Raw genomic sequence first — 12,406 nt, 5'->3', positions numbered from 1 at the left:
CCTCCTCACCCCCACTATACAGAGCCCCAGGTGCTCTTGACATTTCAACGTGGATGTCTAATAGACGTCTTATAGTTACAGGCCCAGAAAATGAACTCTTAACTTCCCTCTGTCCCAGCTTGTACTGGAGTCTTCCCTATGCCAAATCCCTGCTTCGAGTTGCCTTGACCAAAAAATTGAGACTCACTTTTTACTCCTGTTTCTTTTTATTTTTTTGAGACGGAGTCTTGCTCTGTCGCCCAGGCTGGAGTGCAGTGGCCGGATCTCAGCTCACTGCAAGCTCCGCCTCCCGGGTTTACTGCCATTCTCCTGCCTCAGCCTCCTGAGTAGCTGGGACTACAGGTGCCCGCCATCTCGCCTGGCTAGTTTTTTTTTTTTTTTTTTTTTTTTTGCATTTTTTAGTAGAGACGGGGTTTCACCATGTTAGCCAGGAGATCACGATCTCCTGACCTCGTGATCCGCCCGTCTCGGCCTCCCAAAGTGCTGGGATTACAGGCGTGAGCCACCGCGCCCGGCCTACTCCTCTGTTTCTTTCAAACTCCACCCCTACCTCATCGGCAAGTTCTCCTGGTTACCTTCAAAATATAACCTCTTTCCACCACTGTGCTGCTGCCATCATTCTAGTTCAAGCCACCACCGTCTCTCACCTATGTCACCAAGATGACTCCCTCATTATTCTATCTGTTTTCATCCTGGCCCCCTAAAGTCTATCTTCCGCTTAGCAGCCAGCGTAATGCTTTGAAATGTAAGGCAGATGGATCATTCTTCTTGTTGAAACCCTCTTATGGCTCCACATATCAAGTAGCACCAAACCCAAAGCCCTTGCGGTGGCTCTGAGGCCCTCCCCGATCTGTGGTCTCACTAACATCACCCCTACCGCCCGCCCACTCCATTACAGCCCTCTCTCCTCACTAGGATGTGACAGCCTCTGGAGAGAGAGAGACTTTGTTCACGTTCATCTCTCGGCACTCAGAGCTATGTGTGACGAACAGCAGGTCTCAGATGCTCGTGGAATGGACGAACTAGTGCATGATACTCTCCACAGCAACTCCATGAGGTCTTCTTGTTCCCATTTTATAGATGCAGACGGTGAGGTGCAAGGGAAAAGGACATTAACTGCCCATGATCACACAGCTGGTAACAAAAGGATGGAGTTTGGACCCAGTGCAATGAGACCTCCCAGCCTGCACCTTCCAGCCTTCCAGAGCAACAAGCTTCCACATTCTGGAAAAAGGCTGCTCCCTTGGCTTGAATGGGTAAGAATGAGGTTGGGATGCCAGTGTTCATGGACTCTAAGGTTAAGCAAGGAAGACACCAAGAACTTCCTGGTCACAGCCACAACCCTGACCGGATGTGGATCTCTCGCTAGTGCCAGTTCCACCGTCAGCACAGTTACCCGATTACCTATGAATTCTGCAGAACCCAATTATCTTCTTCCTTTGTTTCTCCAATGAACAACATAAAAATCAATGGAGTCAGGCAGTGGAAGGTTGTGGACTGAGCTTTCCATCTCGGAGCAGCACAGCCTGATCATAATACTGAGGGGTTGGCAAAGCGATGCCCAACTCAGATTTTAAAATATATCATCGGCCGGGTGCGGTGGCTCAAGCCTGTAATCCCAGCACTTTGGGAGGCCGAGATGGGTGGATCACGAGGTCAGGAGATCGAGATTATCCTGGCTAACACCGTGAAACCCCGTCTCTACTAAAAAATACAAAAAACTAGCCGGGCGAGGTGGCGGGTGCCTGTAGTCCCAGCTACTCGGGAGGCTGAGGCAGGAGAATGGCGTGAACCCAGGAGGCAGAGCTTGCAGTGAGCTGAGATCCGGCCACTGCACTCCAGCCTGGGCGAAAGAGCGAGACTCCGTCTCAAAAAAAAAAAAAAAAAAAAAAAAAAAAAAATATATATATATATATATCATCCATCAAAGTACAAAACTTACTTCAGGGGTCCAGAGGGCATTGTTTTGGAGGATAGTAAAACAGCAGGTGAGTTTTTTAAAAAAACATGAACGAAAAGAGAGATCACATCTGAATTATGGTGGTTATTTTTCTCTTTTATTTTCTCTTCATTTCTTTTAATCTTGTGTGACGTTATTTCATGAAGTCTTGCTTAATTATTTTTGATAAATTAAGTTTGGTTAAGAAATTAACAGTGGGAGATTTGCTTTATACAATCTAATGAGCTGAACACAGGATACTATGAGGCTATACCAGTCTTTGCACATGGAGTCAAGATTCAATTCTGGTAGACAGAGGCACAAAGGATGATGGAAATGTTTCCTATCCTGACTGGGATAATGGTTATACATTTACCAAACTCACCAACCTGCATCCTTAAAATCTGTGTATCTGATGTAAATTATACCTCATTTAAAAAATATGTCATCATTGGGTTACAGAGTAAGGACCTCTTTAGTACTGAAAATGTAGCATTTTCCGGGGGCAGAAACAGGATAAATATGTGAGATAACCAATTTCTTCCAGTCTCCCTTTGAGCTCATGTCAGTGAAGGCCCGAATGCTATAACCACAGCCCAGAAAGGAGGGAGGGAGGAGGTATGTGCAGATGCACAATTGTCAGAAAATGCTGGAATCTGAGGAAGGTGCAAGGCTGGACTGGCATCCCCTCATCTCCTGATTTGAGCCACCACTCCTAGAACAAGGTAATCAGGGACTTGATAGCTTTCATCATGAGACTAGACTAGAATCAGCCTTTCAGGGCTGTGGACTCAGTTCACAAAGCTCCACAAGTGGCCGATGATTTTCTGCTCACTTATCACGATTCGCATTTACTGTTTAATAATATTTATGAGCAGCCTGACTCAGACCACATACAAGAATCCCAATCCCAGACAAAGTAGAAAGAGCCTTGTCATATAAACAAGTGCTGCTCACAGTGTGTTCCGCCGATCGGTGTCCCTGCTCCATGATTAGATAAAAGGCTCACACCAGAAGGGAAATTAACATCACTAAGCCTGCTGTGTAGTTCAGCTGACATTTTCTTCACAGCGTGACTTTCTCAATGAAGGAAACTGTACATAATTTACATTCAGGTGCAAGTGTCTCATAGGTTGTGTGCTGATAAACAGTTCGCAGATTGGCTATGTCGAACAGCATTGCTATAGTTTGATGACACTTTAAGCAAACAGAAAACAGCAGAACATTCATTCAAAAATGATTTTCTAGGTCACTTGAAATTGTTGGATATCCCAGTTGCAGTGAAGGAGATATGAAAATAACTAGGGCAAGGTATCTGCCCATCTCTTAAAACTTCTACTAAAGTAATGCTATCACTGCAATCATCCTTACCAGACTTACAGAAGAGCTTAATACCAAATTCACAGTGTCGTGTCTGGAGAAACCCTTACGAAATTGCTAAAGTCCTCTTCTGGATATGACAGCCACGATCTAGGGTGCTTAGCATTTGGTGTCTTTTTTTTTAATTTTTAATTTCTGTGGGTACCTAGTAAGTGTATGTATTTATGGGGTACCTGAGATGTTTTGATGCATGCAATGTGTAATAATCACATCACGGAAAATGGGGTATCCATCCCCTCAAGTATTTATTCTTTGTGTCACAAACAATTGAATTATACTTTTAGTTATTTTAAAATGCACAGTTATTAGACTATAGTCTCCCTGTTGTGCTAGCACAAAGCAGGTCTTATTCGTTCTTTCTAACTATTTTTTGTACCCGTTAGGTGCTGGACATTTGACTATCCTTCCTATGATATAGGGTGGGTGTGAAGTGGCATCTGTGGGACTCCTCATTTGGCTCATGACCTCTTTCTCCTCTTTTCCCTTCTAGCACAATCATCAGCAACCCAGAAGCCAAACTGATAACATCGGGGCTCCCTTCGCCAACCTGAGTCAAGCTCCAGCTCTGTCTCTGGGAAACTCACAATAAGATAATGAAAGCAGACTGGTGCGAGAGTCTAAACACCAAAGAAAGTGGAAGTGACTCCAAAAATGGTCCCAGTTTCTACTAGCCCATTTATGCCTAGTGTTCCTTTACTGGAACGGTAAGCATTTGGGAGTTATTTATATTCTACTGCTCAAGGACATCACCAAGGTCTGATTGCAAAAATTCAAAAAATTGCAACCTCAGGCATACATGGGTTTAGGAGAGAGAAGTTACTAAAAAACAAAAAACAACGTGGAAAGGTCAGGAAAGCAGGGCAGATGGGAAGGTGGACTCTTTTCTGGACACATTTTTCAGTGGCCCTATTAGAAAGAGATACCCAGATGTAATCTGACCACCGCAGGACGCAGGGAGACCATTGCCTACCTGTGTTATTGGCAACTCACTTTCATTAATGTCCCCCAAGATTGGACTAATCACTTCGGCAGTCACATAAAGAACTTGCTGTCAACTAAAATCCCTAGGTCTGTTTCCCATGAACTGCTGTTAAATCAGGTTTCCACAATCTTGAACTTGTGCACTGATTTTTTTTCCATCTAAATACAGGACTTTATTAAATTTCACCTTGTTAGTTTCTAACCATTGTTCCAGGTACATGTGCTCTCTTGCCTACATGATCCTGTTCTCAATCTCTCTCTCTCCCCCTCCTTCTTACTTCTCTTCCCCCTCTTCCCCCTCCAACTCTGTCCTCATCCCTCTCTTTTAGTCATCAAACTTATTTACAATCCCTCCTCCAGAAATCTGATCTAAATACATGCATTTATATGCATGTATTACATATGGTGCTTAAAAAGCCTTGTTCTCATAAACAAACAGATAATTTATTTTGTGGAATCTTGGGGTGAGCCAACCCTTCACAGGGCAGAGGTCACCTACAAGGGGAGAGGCTTATAGGGTTACGGGGGACCAGAACAAGGAAGTGGTGACTTCAGGTGTATCAGAACTGTTTTGATGCAGCAACTGGCGGGCAGGGAATTACATTACCAGGAAATAATAACTCACTCCAAGTTTTCATAAAGGCCAGGGGTTGCCCTTGCATTGTATCCCCAAGTATATAATAGTATATAATGATCAGCTTTAACTCCCTACAACTTCCAAGGGTCTACAGACTAAAAAGTGCTTCCTGTTACCAAAGTGAAGTCAAATCCAGCACAGTCAAATTAGTTTCACCATGTGGGTGTCCAGCTCTAATTATATACCAGCTTCTAATTATAACACGTTAAGAATGGCTATTAACTTCTGAGTCTCATTAAAATTAACAGTTAATTTGCTAAAAGTCGCTTGTTTGGAAAAACTGCTAATGACTGTTCTGCAGATACGCACAGGTACAAAATCTGCAAGGACATAGGCTCAAGGACAAAATTTTGCATTTAAAATCTCACACTCCTTTGAGTTTTTAGCTAGTGTACATAGTAGCTAGGGTTTGGGGAGATATATTTATATTTAGTCCAATGAATAGGAATTGTCTGCCAGGCCCCGTGGCTCATGTGTGCAGTCCCAGCACTTTGGGAGGCCAAGGGCAGGTGGATCGCTTAATGCCAGGAGTTCCAGACTAGCCTGAGCAACATTGTGGAACCCCGTCTCTACCAAAAAATACAAAAATTAGCCGGGCATAGTGGCGTGCACCTGTTAAGTCCCAACTACTCCGGAGGCTGAGGCAGGAGGAACACTTGAGCCCAGGAAGTCAAGGCTGCAGTGAGATTGTGTCACTGCCCTCCAACCTGGGCAACAGAGCAAGACCTTTTCTCAAAAAAAAAAAAAAAAAAAAAAAAAAAAAAAAAAAGAGAATAAGAATTGTCGCTTGCCAATAAGAACATGATACCCATCTATTTTAACAGCTGGGATTCTAGAGTATGGCAGGGAGCACAGGTGTTTGGGGGTACAGGGACTGAAAGGTGAAGCCAATTCCATTCCAGTAATAGAACAAGCTGTTAGGAGGACCTAGAGGTCTGTTCTTTACAGAGTGGCTCCCAAGATATATGTTTCTCCATGATGCGCTGTCCTGAATCCCGCAGCCCGTGTCAGAAAACCTGCCTGCTAGTGGACACGGGAGCGTGGAATGTCAAGCACGATGCTCTCCTGCAGACACCTCTCTCAGTGCATGGAAACAGAACACTGAGCCAAGAGAGCTTGAGGCTCTGGAGTCAGTTTTTAGACTAAAACCTCTTATCGGGAGATGAGCAAATGCAACCAGAAATAAACTCCAAGTGCCTAGCACAAGCCCCTTCCTTTCTTAGTGGCTCAGTCTGCACCGTGTCAAGGTGTTGCAGAAGCTGCATTCCAGAAGGTGCCCTGATCTATTTCCTGAGCTGATCCACAGCTCTCTGGCATCCATGGCAGCCCTGCCCAGACCATCATCCACCAATGGCAACTCTCCCAGGGGTCCAGTGTCAGCTTCAGCTCTGTGTGAAACCTCCATATCGTGTTCTGACTACTAAGGACACAATTAGCTAAGGAGAAAGGAGTGGTGAGGGGCTGCAGTACAGTAATGACAAACAAAACTAACAAACGAGGGTTTTCTAGAGTGGATCACCACTAGAAAATGAGGTCTACCGGCAGGGCACTGTGGCTCACGCCTGTAATCCCAGCATTTTGGGAGGCCAAGGCAGGTGGATCACTTGAGGTCAAGGGATGGAGACCATCCTGGCCAACACGGTGAAACCTCATCTCTATTAAAAATGCAAAAATTAGCTGGGTGTGGTGGCGCATGCCTGTAGTCCCAGCTACTTGGGAGGCTGAGGCAGGAGAATTGCTTGAACCCGGAAGGTGGAGGTTGCAGTAAGCCAAGATTACACCACTGCACTCCAGCCTGGTGTCAGAGTGAGACTCCATCAAAAAAAGAAAGAGAGAGAGAGAGAAAAGAGAGAGAGAGAGAGAAAAGAGAGAGAGAGAGAAAAGAGAGAGAGAGAGAAAAGAGAGAGAGAAGAGAGAGAGAGGAGAGAGAAAGGAAAGAAAGAAAGAAAGAAAGAAAGAAAGAAAGAAAGAAAGAAAGAAAGAAAGAAAGAAAGAAAGAAAGAAAGAAAGAGAAAAGAAAGAAAGAAAATAAATGAGGTCTACCTTCCATTTCACTCTCTTTGCCAGTAACATAGTTCCCTGAGAACAGAGACTGACAGTTGGATGCTTAGCAAAGGCAGCAGCAGGACTGAAGACAGTGAGTTTCTCCACTCATAAAAGTAACAAACACAGCACATTTCCTTTACATAGATACATGAGATGCATAAAGTAACAAATTCAACAAGAGCTTTGGATTCGGAATTCCTAGTAGTAGCAGAAGCTCAAGCTCAGATGTTTAAAAATCTGAATAATCCATAGGACCTAAATTCCTTTTAATTGTATTCTAAAATTCACAGTGGTGGAATTAACAAAGAATGGTTCATAATCAGTAACACTACCTCTCCAGCAAATAGTACCATTTCTGAAATTCCAAGTTTACAGGTTTGTTAACAGTTGGAGAGCGGGGCTGGAAGTCTCTTACTATTTTCTACTTCACTTATTTCATTGCTATGTGTATTCTTAGTTTTCTTTAGAGCAATGTGTCCATCTGAATTCCTGGGCATCTAACAGAATTTCTGAGTTAAAGATCCTGTAATATCAACTAATCAATTAACTAATTTTTAAAAAATCTTCTTTATCATATAAACTGAATACTAAAGAATTATAAAATAAATGTATTACTCAGGCAAATATTGTCCTAAATACTGTTATTTTGCCTATAATGCTTAATGAGTATAGTATAGTGAAGTATGAGAATTAATGATTATTCTGTATATATGCACAGATGTGTACAGGTGTTAGTGTACATGAGCACATTCAAAAACAGCATTGGAGATGGGACTCACATCTGAATGTTTAGGACACTATAGGTGGTCTTTTGATGGTATATTCAAGAGTGTCATTGTTTTCATATTGAAATAAGACAGCCTGTTGCTAGCAAGCACAGAACAAAATGATTAAATGGGAAGGAGTTGATTCAGAGATTTAACAGCCAAAAAGTTTGGCAGCGCTAGATGATGGCAGAGTGTAGCAGTGAGAAAAATACTACATTTTAGTGACAGAAAAAATCCACAAAACCCCATTAATTTTAAAGTTTTCAGTTACATGTTTCCATATCAGATGACATTATTATTTTCACACACAGTTATTTAGGTCACCAAGGAGGTTTCTTTTGTTACTGTTTTGGGTTACAATGTATTTTTTTTTTTCTTTTTGGTTCACCTTACTTCCCCCTAAACAGGAATCAGAAAATGACTTTGTGAAACTTGAATTTCCTCGTTCTAGATAAAGACTATCTAAGCAGAATTTTAATCCTTTGTAAATTCATTTTTACAAGCTGAATCACTGCTGTCATTACAATGTAAATCTTAATTGTTTTAAATGTCAGATTTGTCACACATTTTCCATCCCTCTTTATGTAAAGACGTCCCAGGTATTTTCCTAATAAATACATAAACTAATTTGGGTTTCTTTGCCTATGAATCATAGAATCGTATACCTTAAATGGCTTAGAAAAGAAGGTATGCGCCTCTTCTAGAAGTCCTTACAATTTCTTAATTCTTTTAAGTTTTTTTCATGAAAGTAAAGTGCTGTGAAGCTAAGGCTTGGCTTATGAAAACTTCTAGGTAATATGCATCTTCAAAATAACCTATAAAGAAGTCGCTTTATTTTGTTACAGGCCTAAATACGTCGACAATGCTTTTTTCTAGGTTTTAAGACAAGTTATACACATTTTTTAATATTAAGATTTTAACTCATACGAAATATGAAGTATCCTGTCCTTTTACCTGGGATGCTCAACAAAGTCTTAATTACTATTACAACTGATTTAAAATCTTACTGAGAATCTGTCATACCTGATCTAGGTGACTAACTCACATACCGTGATAACGACTTCAACAGCTGTCATCATGTGGCAATCTGAAATTAGATTCCTCATTTCTTTTAAACCAGTGTAATGATATATCTCTAATATTCTTTTAAAATTGGAGTCTGTTAGGTTCTTTGTCCTACTTGCAAAACACAGGAAGAACTTCCTTTGGTAGAGAGCAACTAAACCAAGAACACGGTTTCTATGATGAAATGCAAATTCTCAAACAAAATCCTTCTTTTCAAAATATGAGACAGTAACTCATAGTCCCTACATTTCCAGTAGTTAAAGCGAAAGGCTGAACAAGCGTGTTCAGAATGGATCCTTGGGATCTATAGTATTTAATTCTGTTGGAAGCTGATCTCTCTAAATATTTCAGTCTGGATGCTTCATTATGCAATGACAGGTCTTTGGGTTAATACATTTCAGTACTACAAGGGTCTGCTTCACATTTGTTCCTGCCACTTAGAGATGACCAGGTGTGCACCCCTCTGTCCCAGTGGGAAACAAATAAGGGTGTTTCTCACATATGAGTCTTTTTCTTTCAGAGTGAATCTCCCTGACCTTAGGTTCTCATCCCTTCTCAATTCGCCTGGGAAGTTATTGCTTGTTTGAACTGAAAAATACAGTTAAGATCCACCTAGACAATTATCCCAAACCTTTAAGCAGGACAGTTAAGTAAATTGCATTTTTAATATGGTCATCACAGTTTTAAAATTTAAATTTGGAAGTAAACGTATATTCTCTTCTGTCATTTGACTTTCTGATTTCATATCTTTTTCAATTTCTCCAAATGGGAGCTGCTCTTATCTTGAGTGGATCCTTTTACACAGTGGTTTTTCTAATAGTTGATCTTTATAATGCACGGTTCTCACACATACCTGTGTCCTAGTATGTGATATACTTACAGAACTAGGCAGTCTAGTTCTGTTCCGTGTATATTGCAGTGATCCTTCTGTGCCCTGCGCTGAGATGCTTCCACTGGTTAGTGGTGCTTCTTCTGCTCTGTGATTCTAACCACAGCAACAGAAGCAATCACCAACAATCATCAGTCTCTGATATGATTACAGAAAAGCCACGAAAAGACAAACTATGAAAGGGAGGTGAGACATCCAGCAAGAGGGTCCTGAAGTAAGGAGTCCATGAAAGTGTCCCCATGATACCTGTTCAGTTTTTTTTTTTAAAAAAAAGAACATAAGAAACACACAAACAGAAAGAACACGAGGCTTCCAGCTTTGGTAGAATTTGTTTTGACATGGCCAAAATGTAAGAATCTTAGGGCGGGTACGGTGTCGTGTCCATTTTAGTGAAACAAGAGACTCTCCTGTTTGACCTCCCAGTGCCGGTAATCCCAGCACATTGGGAGGTCGAACAGGAGAATCTCTTGTGGTCAGCCTGGGCAACACAGCAAGACCCTGTCTCCAAAAAAAAAAAAAAAAAAATGTAAAAATTAGCCGGGCATGGGGGCATGTGCCTGTGATTCCAGCTACTTGTGAGGCTGAGGCAGGAGGATTGTTTGAGCCCAGGAGTTCAAGGCTACGCAAGCTGTGATCGTGTTACTGCCCTCTAGCCTGGGCAACAGAGTGGGACCCTGTCTTCAGAAAAAAAAAAAAATCATATACCATGATATTTCTCCAATGAGCCTCGACCTCCACAAGATGCTAAGAATACCCAAACCCTATCACACAGAGAGGCAAAAAGAAGGTATTCTCCTGCCTTCAGGGTGGTTAGCGTGGGCTGGATGCTTACCTGGGTCGGGCCTCAGGGGATAGCTGTGGGTCACCGAAGGAGGGGCTCCGGGAGGCCGCCTGCTGCAGGGAGGAGCTGTGCACGTGCTTTGGGGACTGTGACACTTCAGTGAAGGAGGAGTCTCGCCCAGACAAAGAGAAGGTTGAAGAACTCTCTGCTGCTGGGGACAGGTCATGGGCCTGCCGGGTGGCACTCAGCTCTTGACCTCGTCTTTGGTTTTCTACGTTCAGCAGCACCTCCGGATCGGAAGCACCATCACCCCCATGGAGAGCATAGTCCTTGGATTCACCTGCACAGGTCCTGAGCCCCATCGTCTCGGTCCTGGGGTACGGAGAACTCGCATCTCTGCTTGACTCTTCCTGTTTGTCACTTTTTCCTCCTCGTTTTTCGACAGCATCAGGCTCCTTCCTGGACTTGGTATAGCGGGATAAATACTCAGAGTCTGCCTCGGGATCCAGGGTCAGCCCGTATTTCTCTGCCAGCTGTCGCCTTCTTTCTGCTTTGTACCTTGCAATTCTTTCGGCTTTGGACTCCAGACTGTGGGTGTCCATGGTACCCGAACCATAGGGTGAGTCACCGTGGACGCCAGAGGTTTCTGTGCAGTATTTGGATCGAGTCTGCTTTTCTAGAGGAGAATCAGAAGTTTCCTCCTCTTCATTTGATCGGCCTACAAGAAGGTCACATGGATGAGAGGTGCAGATTTCAAGCAAAGACACGTATTTACACATAGAGTGACACTCTCTACTGCACACAGCACACACCTGGGTGCCCATGCTGTGAAGGACCAGTTTCTCACTGAGGTGTGTTCGCCTGAAGTGATTATTTACCTGGACTGCTGAAGAAGTCTGAGATCCGCAGTGAAATCTACAAAGGCTGTGAATGTGCATGTTCTGCAAGCCCCGTAACGTGTGGCTTTAACTTAAGCTCAGCCCCTTCACTCCCGAGAGCGCCTCAGTTCAGTGCTTGTTCAGTGCTTATTTCCCCTTACTGATTTACCCTTTTTGGTGGAGTTTAGTATTTCACGTGGGAGGCCATAGGATGAGTTCAGAGTCCTCTGGGAAAGACACCAGACAACTGAGCTGCTGCCATTAGACAAGTGATGGATGCTGGTTTCCCGGGATCTGAGAGTAATCATAACTATATGGCCCATATCATTATTCACCAGGCTTTTCTTTTATACATAAGTGTTTTTTTCCCAATTATAACACACATGCCTGATGTAGGAAATATCTAATATGGGCCTGGCATAGTGGCTCACACCTGTAATCCCAGCGCTTTGGGAAACTGAGATGGGAGGGTGGCTGGAGGCCAGGAGTTCAAGACCAGCCTGGGTAACATAGTGAGACCCTGCCTCTACAAAAATTATTTTAAAAATTAGCTGGGCATGATGGCACATGTCCATGGTGCCAGCTACTCAGGAGGCTGAGGTGGGCAGATAGCTTGAGCCCAGGAGTTTAAGGCTGCAGTAAGCTATGATCAATCGTGCCACTGAACTCTAACCTGAGCAAGAGAGCAAGACCTTGTCTCAAAAAAAAACACAAAAAACCTACCAGTCAGTCACCCTACAAACTAATAACATTTTTATATGTTCCTTCTAGTTTTTCATAGAATTTTTTCTTTATAAAATATTTAGTGTTATTAATGTTCTATAAAAATAATTTCCTGGCTTGGCACATTCTATAAAAATGTTTTCCCAGCTGGCTCACACCTGTAATCCTAGCACTTTGGGAGGCTGAGGCAGGCGGATCATGAAGCAGGCAGATCACGAGGTCAGGAGTTCAAGACCAGCCTGATCAACATGGTGGAACCCTGTCTCTTCTAAAAATGTAAAAATTAGCCAGGCGCGGTTGTGTGGGCTTGTAATCCCAGC

At 42.9% G+C, this 12,406-nt stretch overlaps 1 protein-coding gene across 6 annotated transcripts in view; it reads right to left on the bottom strand.

Annotated features, from left to right (window-relative positions):
* The window catches only part of LOC104668646 (supervillin), a 286,257-nt gene that overhangs the window by 78,630 nt on the left and 195,221 nt on the right, over window positions 1–12,406 (bottom strand). For all 6 annotated transcript variants that reach the window (XM_030941487.1, XM_030941488.1, XM_030941491.1 and 3 more), the window contains one exon: window positions 10,537–11,203. In XM_030941487.1, coding sequence (XP_030797347.1) covers window positions 10,537–11,203 — 667 coding nt within the window. The remainder of the gene's footprint in view (window positions 1–10,536; window positions 11,204–12,406) is intronic.

This window comes from Rhinopithecus roxellana, chromosome 11, assembly GCF_007565055.1.
Source record: "Rhinopithecus roxellana isolate Shanxi Qingling chromosome 11, ASM756505v1, whole genome shotgun sequence".
In the NCBI taxonomy this organism is placed as follows: domain Eukaryota; kingdom Metazoa; phylum Chordata; class Mammalia; order Primates; family Cercopithecidae; genus Rhinopithecus; species Rhinopithecus roxellana.
This window is presented reverse-complemented; position numbering and strand designations above follow the sequence as displayed.